The sequence below is a fragment of the Aquarana catesbeiana genome, linkage group LG05 (assembly GCF_042186555.1).
Source record: "Aquarana catesbeiana isolate 2022-GZ linkage group LG05, ASM4218655v1, whole genome shotgun sequence".
Classification (NCBI taxonomy): Eukaryota; Metazoa; Chordata; class Amphibia; order Anura; family Ranidae; genus Aquarana; species Aquarana catesbeiana.
The window spans coordinates 209,509,533-209,529,818 of NC_133328.1; the positions used below are offsets into that span (position 1 = coordinate 209,509,533).

General features: G+C 44.0%; 1 protein-coding gene across 6 annotated transcripts in view; it reads left to right on the top strand.

Moving 5' to 3' along the window:
- Window positions 1-20,286, top strand: part of SUGCT (succinyl-CoA:glutarate-CoA transferase) — a 1,840,030-nt gene that overhangs the window by 7,459 nt on the left and 1,812,285 nt on the right. For all 6 annotated transcript variants that reach the window (XM_073630531.1, XM_073630530.1, XM_073630532.1 and 3 more), the window contains exon 3: window positions 16,098-16,171. In XM_073630531.1, the coding sequence (XP_073486632.1) occupies window positions 16,098-16,171 (74 nt within the window). The remainder of the gene's footprint in view (window positions 1-16,097; window positions 16,172-20,286) is intronic.

Below are 20,286 nucleotides of genomic sequence, written 5' to 3' on the forward strand. Positions count from 1 at the left end.
AAATCAGCAATTAGTGATCAATAATAACATCTAGTTAACATCATTAATTTTACGACAAGAAATATGTAGAACAATGCTATACCTGGCTCAAGCTGGGCTCCTCCACTTCTTCCTGGCTGGAAGGCTCAGGTTGGACTTCGGAAGCCTCAGCTGGGGTGGAAGGAAGCGTGGAGGGAAGAGTGGAAGGTAGGGTTAAGAGTGATTGCCTGACTTCAGTCTGGTCTGACAGAAAACAAAGTCTCTCATAGTACCAGAGCCTGGGTACATAAATGTCATCTGCTGTTGCTCCTGATCTCTGGGAATCCTGGACCTTATTGCGTTCTCTATTATAAGTGCTCCTCAGGCCACCAATTTTGGCCTTCAAATAGGTGATGGTTGCTGTGGGGATCTGCAGCTTCACCGACTTCAGCAGTTTCTCCAGCGCTGCCTGCCTCTTTTGTTTATGATTATAATGCGGGTATTTCACCTGCCACAGACAGAGCAGCTCCCTGTACTTGTCTATGAATAGGGGGAGGAAGTCGTGATCATTGAAGCCATCCATTTTTTCTGCAAGACACAACACAAGACAAACCCTAATGTCAGGCTAAACTCTCCTAATCTTGCCCAATATAGGCCTCAATCTATAAGCAGTATAGGCCACTGATGCACCAAGTTAAAACTGTACCTTCGTTATCATTATCGGCGCTTCCGCTACTCCTTCTTCCGCTCACAGATCGTACGTAAGGCACACGCGTGTTGCGCTTTGTATACTCTCCGCCCGCCCCTGACCTTTTATCTAGTATATTCCCTGCCCCTTCTCTTTTGGCGCAGTGGGAGAGCACATGGCGGAGAAAGAGCACGTGCATACAGACAGCAGCAGCAACGACGAAAGCCCGGAGCCACACGCGTGTTGCGCTTTGTATACACTCTGCCCGCCCCTGACCTTTTATCTAGTATATTCCCCGCCCCTTCTCTTTTGGCGCAGTGGGAGAGCACATGGCGGAGAAAGAGCACGTGCATACAGACAGCAGCAGCAACAACGAAAGCCCGGAGCCACGAACGTCCCGATCCCAGAGGAGATTTAAGGCCTCAAATATGTCCTTTGTAGAGATGGTGGAGATGGTGGACATCTTGAAGAGGGCCGACTATGATGGGAAGCATGGACCTTACCCAAACCCAAATGTCAGAAAGGCCAAGATCATGGCTAAAGTTGTGAAAAGTCTGCACAGGAATTTTGGGGTCCGACGATCCAAAGATCAACTGAGGAAACGATGGTCAGACTTGAAATTGAGGGAGCAGGATCAGTACAGAAAGATCAGGAAACTGCTTCTAAAAAGTAAGTATTTGTCCTGTGTTTCTATTATTATTATTACGTTTGTGCTGCTCCATGTGTTTTTCTTTAATATTGTACAGTTTAAAATGGCAACTTTCAGGTTCGTGGGCACAGTAATTGTTCATAGTAAACATTGTTCCTTCGCCCACTAATAAGATGTTTTGGCAGATCCAGGTTAACTACATTTGTTCAGGCTTATTTGTATTAAAGGAAGTTTAGTACATTGTTGTCTAGATGGGTTTGTAACTAGAATGAAATGTAAACTTGATTCAGTGTAAGGAGAGGACACTCAGCAGCTGTTTACACATCTGGACGCAGGAGCACTAGTGTGGGACACCAGAACAAACTTTTTAGGGTGTCTCACACAGGTGCTCCAGTGGATACTAGGGGTGTCTCCATGTGTGAAAATTGTACAAAAAAGGTAAGTATTCCAGCTTTAGAAAGGGAAGAAAAAATGTCTTCAGCTTGGAACTTTGCCCAAAAAGACAATTGTACAACACTTCCAAGCAATGTTTCAGATTCCTATTTCTGCCCTCAAATATATGTGTGCTAAGTATACCTTTTTTAATTCACATAGGGGAGAAAAGACTCAGGACATCAGAGGACACCAGGGACCCCCAACCTCATAAAGAAGGGGAAATACCAACACCACAACCAGAGGATGTAGAGGAAGGAGAGGTTTATGAAGTGGGTGAAATAGTAACCACAACAGGTGAGTGTCTGAGACCACAGCTTCAGGTTATAGATGTATGCCTGCATATTTATAATACATGGTGTGTTTTTTTTTATTTTAGGTGATGTGGATGTTGTGGAAGAAGAAACTCATTTCACAAGTGCAAGTGCACACGTCCTCATCGGGGAGATCATGGTGTGCAATCAGGATTTACAGAAGATCAAGGAAGACATCAATGATGTTGAAAAAAGACTCAAAAACATCATTGATGTTTTAGGCAGAATCTAAAACACACCTAAATTCTTCCATTTGTTGATATTTTTTAAATTTTTGAATCTTTTTTTAAGTATATTGAAAGCCAAATTTTGAAGATGCACACAGTGTGTTAACATGTGCTATCTGCCATCACGGGATATCAATGCAAGCGTTTTGTGGGTGCAACCCCTTCCTCGCAACTCAAGTAGCTGAGAGGAAGAGGTTGTATCCCCGAAACACGTCCATTGATCCCCCATGATAGGAGCTAGCACATGTTGACCTTAGCCATGTGATCAGGAGGGAAATCCCCATTTTGACTCTCAATTTGTGTGCATCTTCAAAATTTGGCTTTCACAGGGGTGACATCACCCCATCTGATTAAGGCAATATCAACACCAGTTTGGACCTACTAATGTCTGATATTGCCTTCAATTTATCAAAGTTGAACTTTGTAAGTTCCTGAGTTGTGTATTGTTTTATGGTTTTAAAAACATGCCTGTTTACCACAAAAAAGGATATTTTTAACATCTAAAAAAAAAAAATTCTTCTAAAAATATTTTGGTTTGTTAAAAAAAACATTTTCTAAACGCACATGTGAATGTGCACAGATTAAAATTTTTTCTACTCAGCAATGTGTGGCTTCTTCTTTCAATGCTCAATAGCAGTTTTTGGACTAAGTTGGTGTTTACAGTGGCAATGGGGGTTATTTACTAAAAGCAAATCCATTTTGCACCACAAGTGCAGTTTCAAGTGCACTTTTGCAGTGCACTTGGAGTGCAAAGTGGATTATTTTCCTTTAGTAAATAACTCCCACAGTGCTTTATAATTTGCAACAATCAGGCCATTTTCGTGATTCCCAAAAATTAATTCATGGTGCTGAAAATGATGAATATTTTTATCAGTAATGCATTGCATACATTAACAACAAAAACAAGGTGTGTGTGTAGCAGACCCACAACGTAATACTTTGCTGAAAAAGAGATTGTCACCTCATGTATCAAATAAATTACATTTGCACTATTGAAGAAAATGGCCAAAAAGAAAAGCCCATTGGATAATCTAGGAGACAGCTAAAAGAAACACAAACAGTAAATCAAAGGAAATATTATTTCAGTTTAACTAAAAAAATTATTTTTAAAATGTTTCTTAAACATTTTCTGGCATATCAATGGCCCCCCTACCCGCAAAGTACTCGACATATATCTGTCTTACTTCGCGGGCGCTATGGGCGGGCAAGCCAGGACGGGCAGCTTCAAGCGCTGTCAGGGTTTCCTCTTGAAGTCCGGCCTCAGGCCCAACTGAGGCCACATAGTTCATTGAATTTCTCCTTAAACAGTTGTGGAGAATGCAGCATGCAAGGATTATATGGTTACGTTTATATTCCGCCATGTTGATTGCTGTAAGGAATAGGTGGAACCGGCTGGCCATTATCCCGAAAACCTTCTCCACCACTCTTCTGGCTCTGGCCAGCCGGTAGTTAAAAACCCTCTGGTCCGGGGTGAGGGTCCTCATGGCTTCAAAACGGTTGGCTGGTCAGAACGAACTAACAGAGAGCACTGAAAAACAGAAAGGCCTGAGAAGAGTGAGCTGAAAATCAGAAACGAGTGGACAAGAACACACTGCAAATCAAATATGTAGTATAACATACGCACTGAAAAACAAATGTGAACTGACTACACGCACTGAAAACCAGATAGGAACCCACAAGCACAAACTGCAGAGCAGTAACGATCTGAAAAGCACGAGGCTGAAAAGCGCAAATCGTCTCTCACCAAACTTCTAACACGAGATAAACATGAGATTAGCAGAAGGAGCCCAAAGGGTGGCGCACTTGGTATTAAACTTCCCTTTTATAGTGTCGTTGTACGTGTTGTACGTCACCGCGTTCTTGATGTTCGGAATTTCCGACAAGATTTGTGTGACCGTGTGTATGCAAGACAAGTTTGAGCCAACATCCGTCGGAAAAAAAACATGGATTTTGTTGTCGGAATGTGCGATCGTGTGAGTGCGGCATAACAGTGAATGTTCATTCAGTGTTTACTATTGTGATTAGCTGAGATTGGCCACAGCTAAAAACATGGTACAGAAAATTAGCTGTGATAAGGAAGGGGGGATGCCATGGTCATTAGACTAGGAAGAAAATGTTCATTTAAGTGGAAGGTGAGACTTCAATTTGAGGGTTTTTGAGTAGCAGTCTGGTTTGGTACCACCGGGGTGTATTAGTAGTTAGTAGTTTACTAGGTGTGTGGCGGCACAGCGCACTACAGAATTGCAAAAACATTTGATCTTGGGGCACCCAGAAAGCATGGAACAAGTCCACATCTAGGTGGCCACATTTAGGGCAGCAGGAGGAGGATGTGGAGATATATAAGAATAGTGAAAAATCGGAAGCATCATTTCACAGAATACCGTGGCTTTGACTGTGCTCCAAGATAAATGTAGTGATTTTAGAAGAGTGTCAACTGGAAGGTGTGGGGAGCTCCTTGTCCATTTTGTTAAGGCAACTGCCCTAAGAATTTAATAAGAATAGAAATGTATTTTCTACTCGGATTAGGATATTCTAAAAACGTGTCCAATGAGTTTCCCCAATCCTGCCTGGAATTTTTCAATTGTTAAGGCAATGTAGGATTTCACTTTTATGAAAAGGAACGGGTTATTGGATAAGCATGGGGATTTCTCTAAAGCTGTAACAACATCTGTAACAACATTGTCAACATCTACCTAAAACTTTACATAGCAAAGACCTTCACGGTGCCATTCTTTAAGAATAGGAAGTTTAAAGGACTCCGGGATGGCATGAGTTGTTCAAAAGGAGAGAACCATGCAACGTATGTGGATTTTATGCCGTGTCAACTTTATAGGGTATAAGAGAGGATTCACTGACACCTCGGCAGGCAGGAGTTCCTTATGAATATAAAGAACATATAACATGTTATTTTGGAGGGTCATGTTTTGGTCAAGTTTATAATCCACGTAAATAGAGGTGCTTTAAGTCCAGTCCATGATGTATCTTTTTTTTTTTTCTATGAATCTTTTTATTTCATTTCTTAGTCCCTGATGTATCTAGTTAGAGATGCTAAAGTTCTGGATCTGGAAAATTAAAGTAATACTAAAGTCTCATTTTTTTTTTTAGTTTAAAAATAACAAACATGTTATACTTACCTGCTTTGTGTAATGGTTTTGCGCAGAGCAGCACAGATCCTCCTCTTCTCAGGTCCCTCGCCAGCACTCCTGGCCCCTCCCTACTGCCGAGTGCTCCCACATCAAGCAGCTTGCTATGGGGGCACCCAAGCTGAGCTGTTCCTCTGAGTGTCCATTAAAGTGGTTGTTAACCCACTTCTATTAAATAATCCCATCCTCTCTGCACCATTATAATAATTGTCCCAGTGTTCTGTAAAAAAAATCTGCCCGATTGTACCTGTATGAGCTCTGCTCCCACTGCTCAGCTGATTCCTCTCCTCTCTTCTGTCTCCGGCTCACAGCTGTAGTGGGTGGGGCTGAGCCCTCCCGCTGAGGTCAGCTGGGGAGGAGGGGGAGAGAGGAGAGAGAGAGAGCGCCGACAATTATTATAATGGTGCACAGAGGATGGGAGCATTTAATAGAAGTTATGAGAACAGATATGAGGGCAGCAGGAGCGAGGGGGGGGGGGGCACTGGTACGAGCAGAGACAGGCAGAGAGGGGAGAGGGGAGAAGGACACAGGGGACAGATAGCAGGCTGCGGATGATGGAGGCATGCAAATGGACCACAATGTCAGGGCTCAGCAGCCATGATTATCTTGGTCAGATATGCTGTATAACAGGCTTTAAGAGAACAGGATCTGTGTTTAACTTTTTTTGGGTTAACAAACCCTTTAAGACACGGAGCCACGGCTTGGCACCGCCCCCTCTCTCTCCTTATTGGCTCACTGACTTTGACAGCAGTGGAAGCCAATGGCAGCCCAACTGCTGTCTCAGCCTCCCAGGAGGGAGAGTCCTGGAGAGCTGAAATTCTCATGCAACATTGCTGGATCGAGATAGGGTTCTGGTGAGTATTAGGAGGGCTGAGGGGGGCTGCTGCACACTGAAGGGTTTTTATCTTAATGCATAGAATGCATTGAGATAAAAAAACCTTCTGACTTTAGAACCACTTTAACCACTTCAGCCCCGGAAGGTTTTACCCACTTCCCGACCAGGCCATTTTTCTCAAGTCGTCTTCTAGGGCAGCATCTGAGAGATAGGCTCCTCCTACAGGAAACACAATGTCCACCATTATAAAAAGCCTGCACATACCTGCATGCCTCAGTTCTTGTGTTTCCTCCGAACCAACAGGATCAACTTACAGGTTATTATTTTCTTCCAGTCCCTGTGCTAAGTTTCAGGGGACTCCCTGGCCGGTCATCTCCAGTTGCCTCTGAGGGGGTCAGGCGACTTTGACCAGGGCTCCCAGGGACCCTCCAGGGCCCACAACAAGCCTGAGGTTTCACCCCCCCATAGGGGGTAAGCAACTATCCCCCAGCTGACCAAGGTATCCTAGGATTCCTCCTGCAACCCCCCTCCAGCGCTGTGATGCAGCAGCAGGCAATCCAGACCGGTGGGGCTTCTGCTGGCCACCATCCGAGCTCTTCTCCCTCACTGAGAGTTCAGAAGGGTCTAGCAAGATGGCGTACAGTGATTCCCGGACGCCGAGCGCATCACTTCCGGGGACACACTTCTCGTGATGCACTTCTAGTCATGCGGGGCTGCAGGCACCATCTTTTTTGTGGATACCGGTACATGGCGGGGGACAGGAAAACCAGGACACCTGGCAGCAAAAGCCGCACTTCCGGCCGCAGACGGCAATCGGAACACACTGGATGGAGTCACACACATAGGTATGTATCCACCCATACCTCTATCAGGGCGGCTGGGGGCGGGGCCGGAGCGGGGGCAGGGAGCTATAAAAGAGCACCTGACAGGAGGCTTAGTGGGCTAACCATGTCGGAAGCTGCATCACCCTGCCCTGCAGATCCTGCAAGCCAGGAAAGCTCCAAGGTAAGCCAGGGCATGCACAGGCCACCTCTGCACTTACTAACCACTATTGCACTTAGGCTACATAGTGGTATGCAGCACACTATCTGCATCCTTCTCACTCTTCTTCTTTTATCTCACTCCACAGACAAAGGCTCCAGAAGAGAAAAAGTCCAGGTCCAGCAGCAAAACATGTGCTTCCTGTGGACACAAACTAGTGTCAGATTGGACGAAACCGCTATGCCAAAATGTCTTAGCAAAAGAATCACAGGGGTGTTTTAAGAACTCATGTCAACTTGCAAAAAAGAAATGTGGGACACATTTAACCCCTTGAGCACAGCAATTAAAAACTTGCAAACCCCAACCAAAGAAGTGCTTAGCAGTAAACCTTCCACCAGTCGGGCAGCCATCCCGTCCACTAGCAGAGAACAGCCTGACAAATCTGACCAAGAAAAATTGTCAGCAACCTTGTCCTCTGACTCCTACATAAGCTTATGTTCAGACTCAGAGGATGAAGAGGAAGACCCTCAAAGGTTATGCTTCCCAACAGAGGACACAGAGGGACTACAGAGGGCAATCACGGATACATTAGGAATAAAAGAACAAAAGCCAGAGCTGTTACTACATGACAAGATGTTCAGAGACCTACAGCCCAAAGAGCCTAGGGCATTCCCTGTACACCAAACCATAAAAAATATTATTAAGAAGGAATGGGAAGAACCAGAGAAAATACTTTTTACACCTTCAGCAATAAAACGTAGGTACCCATTTGCTGAAGAAGACACGCAATCCTGGGCTAGATGCCCTAAGGTAGATGCATCACTGTCAAGGATAGCAAACTAGTCGGAACTCTCGTTTGAAGACTCCAGCATGCTAAAAGATCCCATGGTTTAAAAAAGCAGAATCGCTACTAAAAAGAACATGGGAAAGCAGACCTCATCCCCGCCATTGCATCCACATGCACAGCAAGAACCCTGCTGCTTTGACTACACCAACTGCAAGAACTCCTAGAAGGAGACACCCCCAGAGAACAGATACTAAAAACCATGCCCACCTTGATGTGGGCAGTGGCCTTCTTAGCAGACGCATCACCCGAGGCAGTTAAAATCACAGCAAGGACAAAAGTCTTGATAAATTCAGCCAGGAGGGCACTATGGCTCAAAGAGTGGACGGGGGACGGCGCCTCCAAAAACTAATTATGTGATATCCCCTTCACAGGAGACCCTTCTTTTTGGACCAGGCCTGGAACAGGTACTAACAGGTCAGCAGACAGAAAAAAGGCGTTCCTGCAGCCGAAGAAAAAGCAAACCAAAATGCCTTTTTGTCAGCAGAAAATAAGCTACAAGCAAAGCGAAAACAGTAAGAGATGGTTCTTTCAAAGGAGGAAGAATAGGGAAAACTTCATCCTTATGCCTTCCAGGGGCAACACCAAAAAACAATGACGCTCAGCCGGTGGGGGGCAGGCTCTCAGCATTTATAGACAAGTGGTGAGAAGTCACCTCGAACAAGTTTGTCCTCCACACGGTAGAACGAGGGTATTCCATCGAATTTTCCAACACCCCACCAACCAGATACTTGATGATGGCACTCCCCAGAGAAAAAGAGAAAGCAGAGCGATTCCTGTCATCACTAGAAAACCTACTAACACAGAACGTAATTACGGCAGTCCTGCAAGACGAAATAGGCGAGGGTATTTACTCCGGGAAGTACAGGCTCATTTTGATCCCAAAACCCCTCAACAAAAAATTTCTACTTACTAAGGAACTTACTGCAGCCAGGGGCCTTTATGGTCATGGTAGACTTGCAGAATGCCTATCTGCACATACCAATAAACCGAGACCACCACAAGTTTCTAAGATTCGTGATACTGGGTCCAAAGGCTACCCTTCACTTCCAGTACACCTCTTTGCCCTTTCAATATTTTGTCAGCACCCAGAATATTCACTAAAATATTGGCAGAGGCACTAAAGGTCTTAAGACTAGAAGGCATAGGAGTCGTACCATATCTGGGTGACCTCCTCTTTTTCGCCAGTACAAAAGAGACCTTGGCAGCCAACCTCCAGTCAAGTCTCAACTATTTAAAGAAATTAGGGTGGATAATAAACAAACAAAAGTCCAAACTAATTCCCAGTCAAAGAGTAAACTACCTAGACGCAAGAGAAACAAAGATCCTTCTACCACAGGACAAGGTAGCAAGACTAACGGAAGAGATCAAGACCTTATGTCTCCCCAACCCAGTTACCATCAGGAAGGGCATGAGTGTGCTGGACCTCATGACCTCCTCCATACCAGCCATCACGTGGGCACAACTGCACACAAGACCGCTACAGAACTTCATTCTGGCTCAGTGGGGTGGGAACCCACGCTCCATGGAGTCCTGGGTCACAATTCCCCAAGAGGTCAAATTGTCCCTGCAATAGTAGCTCAAACCACACATATACAGTCAGGGCCGCTTATGGACACAAACGAATGTGATCCGCATAACTACTGATGCCAGCACCACAGGCTGGGGAGCATACTTAGCAGAACACCTGGCCCAAAGCTCTTGGAACCAGGACTGGTCTCTTGCCTCATTGAACATGAGAGAGATAGAGGCAGTACATCTAGCGCTGAAATCCTTCAAAACACAGATCAAGGACAGACATATCGTCCGTAGCATACATAAACAGACTGGGGACCAGATCGCCTTAACTCATGTCTACAGCAGACACAATCCTGAAGTGGGCGGAAGCAAACTTAAAGTCAATATCCTCCATACACCTTTGATTGTATAGCTCAGATCTGGGGAACACCTTCGGTAGACCTATTTGCGTCAAGACACAACAACAGGGTCCCCAGATTCTTCTCCCTCTCCCCAGGGGACAGGTGCATGGCAGAGAATGCCCTGGCACAAGACTGGTCATTCCCACAAGGTTATGCATTCCTCCAACAATCCTAATCCCCATGGTCATCCAAAAAATCAAGAAGAAGGCCACAGTTATCCTAGTGGCCCCCTACTGGTTGCAAAGTTCAGCCATTTAATGAATATGAGCAGCCAGCTGCACCTCCTATTACCAAACAAAGCAGAGCTACTAACGCAGGGGCCAACCTGGCACCCGAACATCTAAATCCTAAAGCTTTCAGCCTGGCTCCTGAAAGCATAATGTTACAAAACAAAGACCTGTGAATACCATCTAAGCCAGTAGAAAGAAAGTCGCACAGACAATATACGAAAAGGTTTGAAAAAAGTTTGTAGCTTGGTACTCGGTAAAAGGAGGGTGGGGGGAAAGAATTATTCCGACCATCTTGGACTTTCTACAACAGGGCGCAGATAGGAATATATCGCACAACACCTTAAAGGTACAGGTGGCAACCCTATCCTCCTTCTTTGATGTAAGGCTAGTGGAAGACCTGCTCATAAAGCGATTCTTCCTCTCAGTCAAAAAAAGAAATAAGAAATTCCCTTCATGAGACCTCCAACAGTATTGAAGGGGTTCCTTTCCACTCCTTTCGAGCCTATAGACTAATGCTCAGATAAAACATTAACACTAAAAACGGTGGTATTGGTATCCCTGGTATCGGCAAGAAGCGTCAGCGAGGTTCAGGCACTGTCAATCCTAGAACCATACTGTACGATTCTGTTAGACAAGATAGTCCTCTCGCCTGACCTGGCCTTGAAAGTCCACTCAACATTCCACAGGTCTCAGAACATTATCATACCCTGCCTCCCAGCTAACCTTCATAGCAACAGAAGGGAAACATATGACAAAATAGATGGCAGAAGAATCCTGATAGCCTATCTAGAAAGCACAAAGGACTGGCGAAAGACCTCATCTCTTTGTCCTGTACTCAGGGAAAAATAAAGGTCAGCAAGCAACACAGAGCTCTAAAGCGAGATGGATCAAAATGGGCATCACACTGGCATACCAGTCCTACAACCTACATCTGCCAGAGGGAATCACAGCCCACTCTACCAGAGCATGGGCCTCCTCCTTCGCAGAAAAAAGCTGGGGCTACACCGGAGCAGATCTGCAGGGCAGCGACATGGTCGAGCTTTAAGACCTTCGTGAGGCACTATCGCATCAACCGCCTGTCCGACCAAGATCAAACTTTCTGTAGGAAAGTGCTCCAGGCAGTGGACCCCCCCCCCCCAGTAAGTATTCCTTGCTACATCCTCTCAGATGCTGCCCTGGAAGACTACTTGAGAAAACAGAGTTAGGTACCTGGTAACTCCTTTTCTAGAAAGTCATCCAGGGCAGCACTAGTTCCCTCCCTAAAAAAAAATAAGAGGAGGAGGAAAAGGGAATATTTTCGAAATTCAGTGGAAAAGCATGATAATCACCTGTTGTTTTCCTGTCCGTACTTTTATATTACTGAGGCATGCAGGTATGTGCAATCTTTTTATAATGGTGGACATTGTGTTTCCTGTAGGAGGAGCCTATCTCTAAGATGCTGCCCTGGAAGATTTCCTAGAAAAGGAGACACCAGGTAGCTAACTCTGTTTTTGCAATATGGCACTGCGTCACTTTAACTGAAAATTGCAATGCTGTACCCAAATAAAATTGATTTTGAGATCACCTCTGCGGTTTTTATTTTTTTGTACTATAAACAAAAAAAGACCGTAAATTTTGAAAAAAAAAACACAAATATTTTTTACTTTCTGCTATAATACATATCCAAAAACAAAATGTAAAAAAATTAATTTCTTCATCAATTTAGGCCAATATGTATTCTGCTACATATTTTTGGTAAAAAAATTCCAATAAGCCTATATTGATTGGTTTTCGCAAAAGTTATAGTGTCTACAAACTACGGGATAGATTTAGGAACTTTTTATTTTTACTGGTAATTGCATCATTGTGGCGGACAAATCTGACACTAAGTGACACATTTTGGGGACCAGTGACACCAATACAGTGATCAGTGCTAAAAAAAAGGCCTGTATAAGTGACACTGGCAGGGAAGGGGTTAGCACTAGGGGGCAATGAAGGGGTTAAATGTGTTCCCTGGGAGGTGTTTCTAACTGTGGGGGGAGTGGATTCACTGGAGAAAGAGAGATCGTGATTCAGCTTAGCTGAAACACGATCTCTCACTTTTCCTCCCTGACAGATCAGCGGTGTGCTTTGTTTACATCAGCACATTGCTGCTCTGGCTGGTTGCGAGGGCCGCTGGACCCACTGATTGGCTCCCGCTGTGTTCAATCACAGCGGGAGAGCGCCCTCTAAACCGCGTGCACAAAATCATGTACAGGTATGTGATTTTGCGCACCCGGGCCGCCCTGCCGCAGTAAATGTACGTGGGGCGGTCCAGAAGCAGTTAAGGCTCCATTGCTGGTGGGCTGTTGTAACGTATGTAGGCCTATGATTGCTCTCCTGCTGTTCCAGGTGAATTCATGGAACATTTTGTAGGCATACTTTAAGCGTTTGTTACCCCAACATTTTATCTTACTGCTATGTGCCTGCTGTACCAAGTATTTGTATGAAAAAGTATCCTGTTCTCTTTGTATTGCCTCCTGTGTATGAAACCCCTGGTATTCCTGTCAGACTTTCTGCTTTCCTATGAAAAACTGACCACACTAAGCAGGAGAAGTTCTCTAGCTGTGCTGGGAACTTAGCCTGCTCTCCTCCAGTGATCACACTTGTCCTTACACGTCCCGTCTGCACAGCCTTTCACTGGGAAGCTCAGTGTCCTGATACTCCTCCTCCCCCCAGTTCTTATGCAGCTGAGAACAGAGGGAACAGAGGCAAGGTGATCACGTATAAAAAGGGGAAAAAGGTATTTATAATGTTTTTGTTTTTATTTTTATTTTTAAATCTATACACAAATGTTTTTGCATTTCTATTTCAAACTGAATGGGTTGTTTTACAAGGTGACCTTTTACAACCACTTTAAGGTCAAAGTGTTTGAGAAAGAGAGACAAAACCTGTATGGTGTAAACATTTTAGGCTACCATTTTTATCAATCTAATTCTGCCCATATAAGAGATGTGAAAATGCTTCCGCATAGCGAGAGAAGTTTTATGGAGTGTAGCAGAGGGGGAATGGTAAAAGATTGTGAGAGTTTTTGGGTATGGATACTCCATGGTAAGAAACTTTTTCATTGCACCAAATAAAGAGGTGAAGATTGCTCCAAAGCTGCTTGTAAGAGGTGGTTAAGTGGAGTGCTTTGGACTTATCAAAATTGATGAAATAACCAGATACTAGACCAAATTACTTAATAAGGGACATTATACAGGGGAGGAAAGATTCTGGGTGAGAGATGAATAGGAGCAGTTAATTTACAAAAATTGTATTTTTAATGATTTTATGCCCTACGTTTGTACCCTGGAAAGTGGGTTGGGATTCGAAGAAGGGGATCCAGTGCAATGGTAAAATGAATGGGAGAAAGCAGGTATGCCTGTCTGGTGCCTCTGAACATTAGTATTGAGGAAGACAATTAGTTTGGTGCAGCTGTTATGATAAATGTATTGAATAAAGGAAGAAATAACACGTCCAAAAGCTCTGGTAGAAATTATATGATCAGGAGAACCAAATCTATTTTGTTGAAAGACTACTTGGCATCATGGCTTAGGAGCAACAATGGGGGAGGAGAGGAAGGATATTGTTTGGCTTGGACCATACCTGCAATCGCTGTTGTGATGGCAATGGTAGAATGGTTATTGTGGGAAGAGGGAGAGGGGGTGGAACAATGGCAAGTGTGTTTTGATACGATCTGCCATAATTTTAGTTTATAGATATGGGTCTGTAAGACAACCAGTGTGGGATTTTTTCCCTGGCTTTAAAATTAGAGTTGTGTAGGCTTCATTGAATTCTGGATATGTAGTGTTATGATTTAGAATAGAGTTCCATGAGTACCGGGGAGATTTTCGCAGATAGTTTGTAGGAAGCCATCCAGTCTGAGGGTTTATTGTTTTTGGATCTCTAAAACAGTGATGAATGAGTTCAGTTATTCTCACTGACAGGTGGGTTTAGATAACCTAGCTTGGTCTATCAGTTGTTGAAGTAGGAGTGGTTGAGAGGCTTGAGCGGTATAAAGTTGTTCAAAAGCTACAATTATGGCCTAAGTGCAGTTGGTGCTAGTTTGGAGGTTGGGATCTGTTATTTTAGACGTATGACATTTAAGACTGTAAGGTCTGGTAAGTTTGGCTAGAAGAGGGGCTGATTTTATTGTCCCAGCTATAAAATTTGTTGTATATAGTTTTTGCTTGTATAAGAAGCTACAAGGGCATTTAGAGTACTACTGCTTCTTGACATTTTTTCTTTGCATCAAGTAAGTTTTGTAATAAATGCTGTCTATGGGTTCGAAGAACATCATTTTGTAAATGAGAGTATTGACATGCAGCTTTTTTTTTCCCTTGCAGTGCTGTAAGATATGATATGACCCCTGAGAACAGCTTTTTCAGTCTGCAAAAATAGGACAGGTGTGTCCCTATGGGAAATTTTGTTATGAGGTTGTTGGCCCAGTGTAACTGAAGAAAGGATTTTCAAATGTTTAATGTTTTTTTAAACTTTCTGTTCTGTAAGCATGCAGTAAATAATTTAAGTCAGTTCATAAATTTTTTGCTCTGCAAGAAAGAAAATCTCTATAGTGTAAATGAACCCACCCTCAAATCTGGGTTTAAAAATCCCTTTAACTATTTGATGACTGTTGAGTGAAAATATTGAGGAGAGAGCAATCTCTAAGGCGTCCTATTCAAATTTGTGATTAGGACTTTATTTAACCAGCTAAAGAGCTTTCCCACATGTAAACATCACTTACATAATTGTGCTTGCATGCTACATTCTTTTATAGCTGTGTACACATGTTGGATGTTGGGTCAAACTTGTCTTGCATACACACGGTCACACAAGTGTTGTCAGAAATTCCAAACATCAAGAACACGGTGACGTACAACACGTACAACAAGCCGGGAAAAATTAAGTTCAATAGCCAGTGCGGCTCTTCTGCTTGATTCCAAGCATGCGTGGACTTTTGTGCGTCGGAATTGTGTACACAAATTTGAGAACCTGCTCCCAAACATTTTTTCTCGGAAATTCCGACAACAAATGTTCTATGGAGCATACACATGGTCGGACTTTCCGACAACAATCTCACATCCAACATTTGTTGTCAGAAAATCCTATCGTGTGTACGGCCCATAAGTGTTTGTTACAGGTAAACATATCCAAAGACTATGGGGGAGATTTACTAAAACTAGATGTGCAAAATTTGTTGCAGCTGTGCATGGAAGCCAATCAGCATCTAACTTCAATTTGTTCAATTAAGCTTTGACAAAAAAAAAACTGAAAGCTGATTGGTTTCTATGCAGCGCTGCATCAGATTTTGCACTCTCCAGTTTTAGTAAATCTCCCCCTATATGTTACTAGTCGTTTCTCGATGGTGGTGGTCTGGGCGTTTCTACCATACCCTCTTTTTCAGCCCCTTTGGAATTGGATTATGAGTGGGGGCCACTTTCAGTAGCTGTATTTCCAATTCTGTTTGTAAGGCTGGCCATACACTATAAAATTTTCTTGTTCAAGTTTCCTTTAGATTTATCAAAACCATATAATATGCGGTCAAACCTAAACCCTTTCAACTTGTATTCTATCAGGCAGCCCCTTGCACTACATAGTTGAAGGTAAATCTAAAGGAAATTGAATAAGAAAATTGTTTAGTGTATGGCCAGCCTAAGTGTTATTAGGTGTTGCTGCTTTTTATGCATGCAGCACGCATATTTTTATGAAAAATACCAGACTGAAAACTTTTTAAGCCTATTGATTGTTGGATAAGAAACATTTATAATAATGAATAGTCATCCTTCGTGGATGTATCTTCATTTCCCAAGTATGTATAAAAAATGATTTGTTTGACAAAATTCTTCGGTAAAGTATAAATTCACTTATATTTTATAGGGTACTTGCTGGGCCATTTGCTACAATGATTCTTGGAGATCTTGGAGCAGAAGTCATAAAAGTTGAAAAACCAGGTAATTTTTTATTTTTCTGTTTAGTATTAGTGTTGCTTTTGTGAACCTATACAATGACATAAAGAGAATAAGAAAAATAAACATGGGAACAGCTGCAACATAATTTAACTAAGAAATCTATGCAATGTAATCGGTTAAAAGTAGTGCAGGAACTTTTTTTATAATTGTTGCAATATGAGTCACAGCGATATGAACAGTTCCATTGCCGGCAATAGGTTGTAATTTGTGATTTGGAACTGTTAAATTGCATGACAAGTCACAATGGTGTAAACGGGGGATTACTGTGTTACAATAGTCTATCTGCCTTATTCCTAAATGACCGAACACCTCTCAAATAAATACAACTGGCCCTCCATATCTCTTGACAGGCTTCGAGGGGCAGAGCGGGTTTCTTGTAAATAAAGTGGGATTATAATGATGGGTCATAATAGAAACAAGAACTGTAACAATCCTTTATCTTAAGGTAGAACTAATGACAAAAGGTTTTTTTACCTTCTTGCATGTATCACCCCTCCCCCTTTTACTTACCTGAGCCCTCATTTTATCCAGCGCTGCGCATGTCTGCAGCTCTTCTCTCCCCTCATTTCCTGTTCTCACTGGCTTTATGAGTGAGACTTGTATTTATAGATCATAGGTCATATGCAGGCTACTTTCAGGTGATTGGACACCTATCTCCAATTTTTTGCTAGTGTTCTTAGATGATAGACCTGTTCTCCTCTGGAAAAGTAACCATTTCATTATTTTGTCTGACGTTTCTAATAAGAACTGACTGCTTATTGCCCTTGGCTATCTAGCAGTTTCTGGAAGTGGAGACTGTATCCGGAACCCACTGTGTTGGGTTGGCCTGTAATGTATGCTTTGGGCACTGGATTCTGCATTAAGTGCTAACCTTGGCATAAAATACAAAGTGTGTAGTTAGTCGCAGGGTGTTATACAAGTCCAGGGTTTCTATGATTCCCAGGTCGTGAAGATCCCTTTGGGGGTATACCCACCATGATCAGTGAAGGCTGGACCTTTAGTAGGCCCACTGTCATAGTTAAGGTAAGACAAGGTTTCCCTGAAGGCTAGCAGTGGTTCCTGGCATTTAATATCGCAATCAGTAGTGCGTAGCACACTATGCTTTTTTACAAGTGGAGGTTTTCGGAGTTATTCACTTCATTGTGGCCGTGCCATTATGTCACAAAAGTTTTTTGGTACAGGCATTTTAAAGTTGGCATTATTTCTCCTTCTATCTGGAGTCTCAGGAGGATGAGGTAGCCGCTTCACACCTCCTGGACAATGCATTTCTGCCTGCCTCTTCTATTGAAAATGCACACAGCACGTTGTTGCACTCCTACTGCAATTTTAGTGTCTCCTGTAACCAGACATGCAAAACCTTATCCATTCAGCACTCTTTTCTGTAAGTACCCTACTGGGGATCTCCTCACTTAAGCCTCGTACAGACGGGGCAAATGTCGGGCGGCATTGGCTGGTTCAATAGAAACCAACCGAAATTGGACCCGTGTGTACTGTACCCTTTTATTGGTTGAACTAGATGGACTTGTGTCTTTTCTTTATCATACATCATGGGACACAGAGCACCATAGTAATCACTATGTGGGTATATAGGCACCTTCAGGTGATGGACACTGGTATACCCAATACAGGAAGTTCACTCCCTATATAACCCCTCCTCCTACCAGGAGTACCTCAGTTTTTTCGCCAGTGTCTAAGGTGTTGGTCACGAGTGAAGATGTGCTCTGAGGAGCGCCAAGAGGGATCCATGCTGGATTTAAATAACCTCCACAGACCGGATCCATCCAAAGTGCCACTGAGGCCAAAGTGGATGGTACCCGGGCCTCGTATCTGAAGCACAAGGTTTTGCCTGTAACGCCTCTCTTTGCAGGGCTGGACCCCGGGACCCAGAGCTTTGGTCATGCTACATTACCTCAAGTTTTTTCTGGCGGGGTGCTATTACAGGTCCAAGGGAGTGGAACCCCAATAAAAAGGGACCCGTTCCTTGAAGGTTTGCTAAACGCAGCCCGCTGTGATGGGTGAAGGTTGGATCTGTCTGTTAATTCAGCAGAATCCTGAGGCAGGGATAAGGTAAGGAAGAAGCCTAGGAACTATAAAAGTCCACCTAAGGTTTTCTTCTTTAGGGAAAAATGTTGTCATGCCTTAATTCTCCACTAGAGGAAGTCTGTGCACATACCTTAATCTGTTGTCTTCACTTTAGCTCAGTGTCAGTCTGTGTGGCCGCAGCAGCTTGCACAGGGGGATTCCTCTCAAGGTAAGAGATCTGCCATGGCTTTTCTCCCCCCCTGAAGAGTCCAGGAAGGTTAGGGAATCAGAAGTTGTTGTACCCCCCCTCCCCCCGCGGGGGGGAGGTAGGTGCGGAGGTCCCGGGTCACGCTCCACATGTGTTTTTCTCTCTGCCTGCTTGTCATTGGGCTCTGCCCCCCCGTGTTGGGTGTGCAGACCCGAAGGCCGACCACAGCGTGCATGGGAACCTTTTTTAAAGCGAAAGGAGGGAGCGTGTTGACGGGGGGGGCGGGGCCTAGGCGTGGCGCCGTGTGTAGGACACAGCGTCCACGAGGACGCACGGCGCAGGCTTAAGCGTTTCACTGGAGCAGTCTCTCCTCGGCTTGAAGCAAGGAGAAGCAAGCCTGACTGCACTCAGGACACAGGAGCTGTGGGGCACGTAAGGGCTGCAAAGGGCATTCCGAACACGGAAAGGACATTTTTCCCAGTACTAGCCTGAACTTGTATAGCAGCATTAACTGTCAGACTATGTTGAGCAAATAGTTAATTGAAATAGTGCCTCTGCTTTTGTGCTTAGGACTATGCGTACTAAAAAAGACACCACAAACACCAAAAAGGTACCAAAGATTTCACCCCCAGACGCTAGGAACTCCAGTCATGCCTCCACACTGTGATCCTCGCCTGAAATACCAGATATGGCAAGCCAGGGTGAGTCATTGTAACAAATTGGTGGTGCAGCAGCTTCTCTCATCTCAGCCACTGTATACGTGACTGAAGATGCATATTCCTCCGCCCTGCAGGGCCTAGAAGGAAGATTAGCGGCTATAATCGCATCCTCCATTCAAATGGATAGGAAGTTTGTTAGATCCCCCTCCCCCACCTTAGACCCTTTGCAAGGGGAACAGTGGGTACAGGATGAGGTGGTACCCTCAGGCGATCAGGAGGAAAGATAAACCGATCACTCCTCTGTGGAGGAAACAACGGTAGATGAACCTTTTTCAGCCTCGCAATCTGAGACGTTGCTGATACAATCTCTTAGGGAGATGGTTCATTCTACTTTCATGCTACCCCTAACGGACTCTGCTGAAAGTTCAGTTTCTTCCTTGGATTCCTTAAAACCTTCACAGCCTTTGTATGCGTTTCCTGTCAATGCATTACTAGAAAAGCTTATTTATGCTGAATGGGATCACCCGGATAAGCATTTTCTCCCTCCAAAGAGAGTCTCAGTTCTCTATACCATGGAGGAGAAATTCACCAAAAAATGGAATGTTCCTGAAGATCCGCTCCTTTCGCATGGAGTTGATCAGGTCAGTGGTTTCTATCCTACAAGGAGGAGGACTTCTGGCATCTATCGACATCAGGGATGCATATCTGCATGTTCCTATATTTCCCGCTCACCAAATGTTTCTGCGGTTCCAGGTAGAACAGCAGCATTTCCAGTTTGTAGCCTTGCCCTTCGGACTAGCTACAGCACCTCGGGTGTTTACAAAAGTCCTGGCCCCACCTCTAGCCAGGTTAAGGACACAGGGCATAACAGTCTTGGCGTACTTAGATGATCTATTGCTAATAGACCAGTAGGTGGCTCGTTTGGAGCAAAGCATGCGCATTACAACCAGTTACCTGGAAAGACTAGGTTGGATTCTCAGCCTAGAGAAGTCTTCCTTAAAACTGCTAAAAAGGCTGGAGTACTTGGGTCTGATCATAGACAGCCCAGAAAAAGGTGTTCTTGCCTCAGGCAAAGATCAATTCCATAAGAGAGATGGTGCAAATGGTCAGGTCAAAAGGAGATCCCTCCATTTGCCTTTGCATGAGGTTGTTAGGAAAAATGGTGGCTTCATTCGAAGCAGTTCCCTATGCCCAGTTCCATTCAAGAC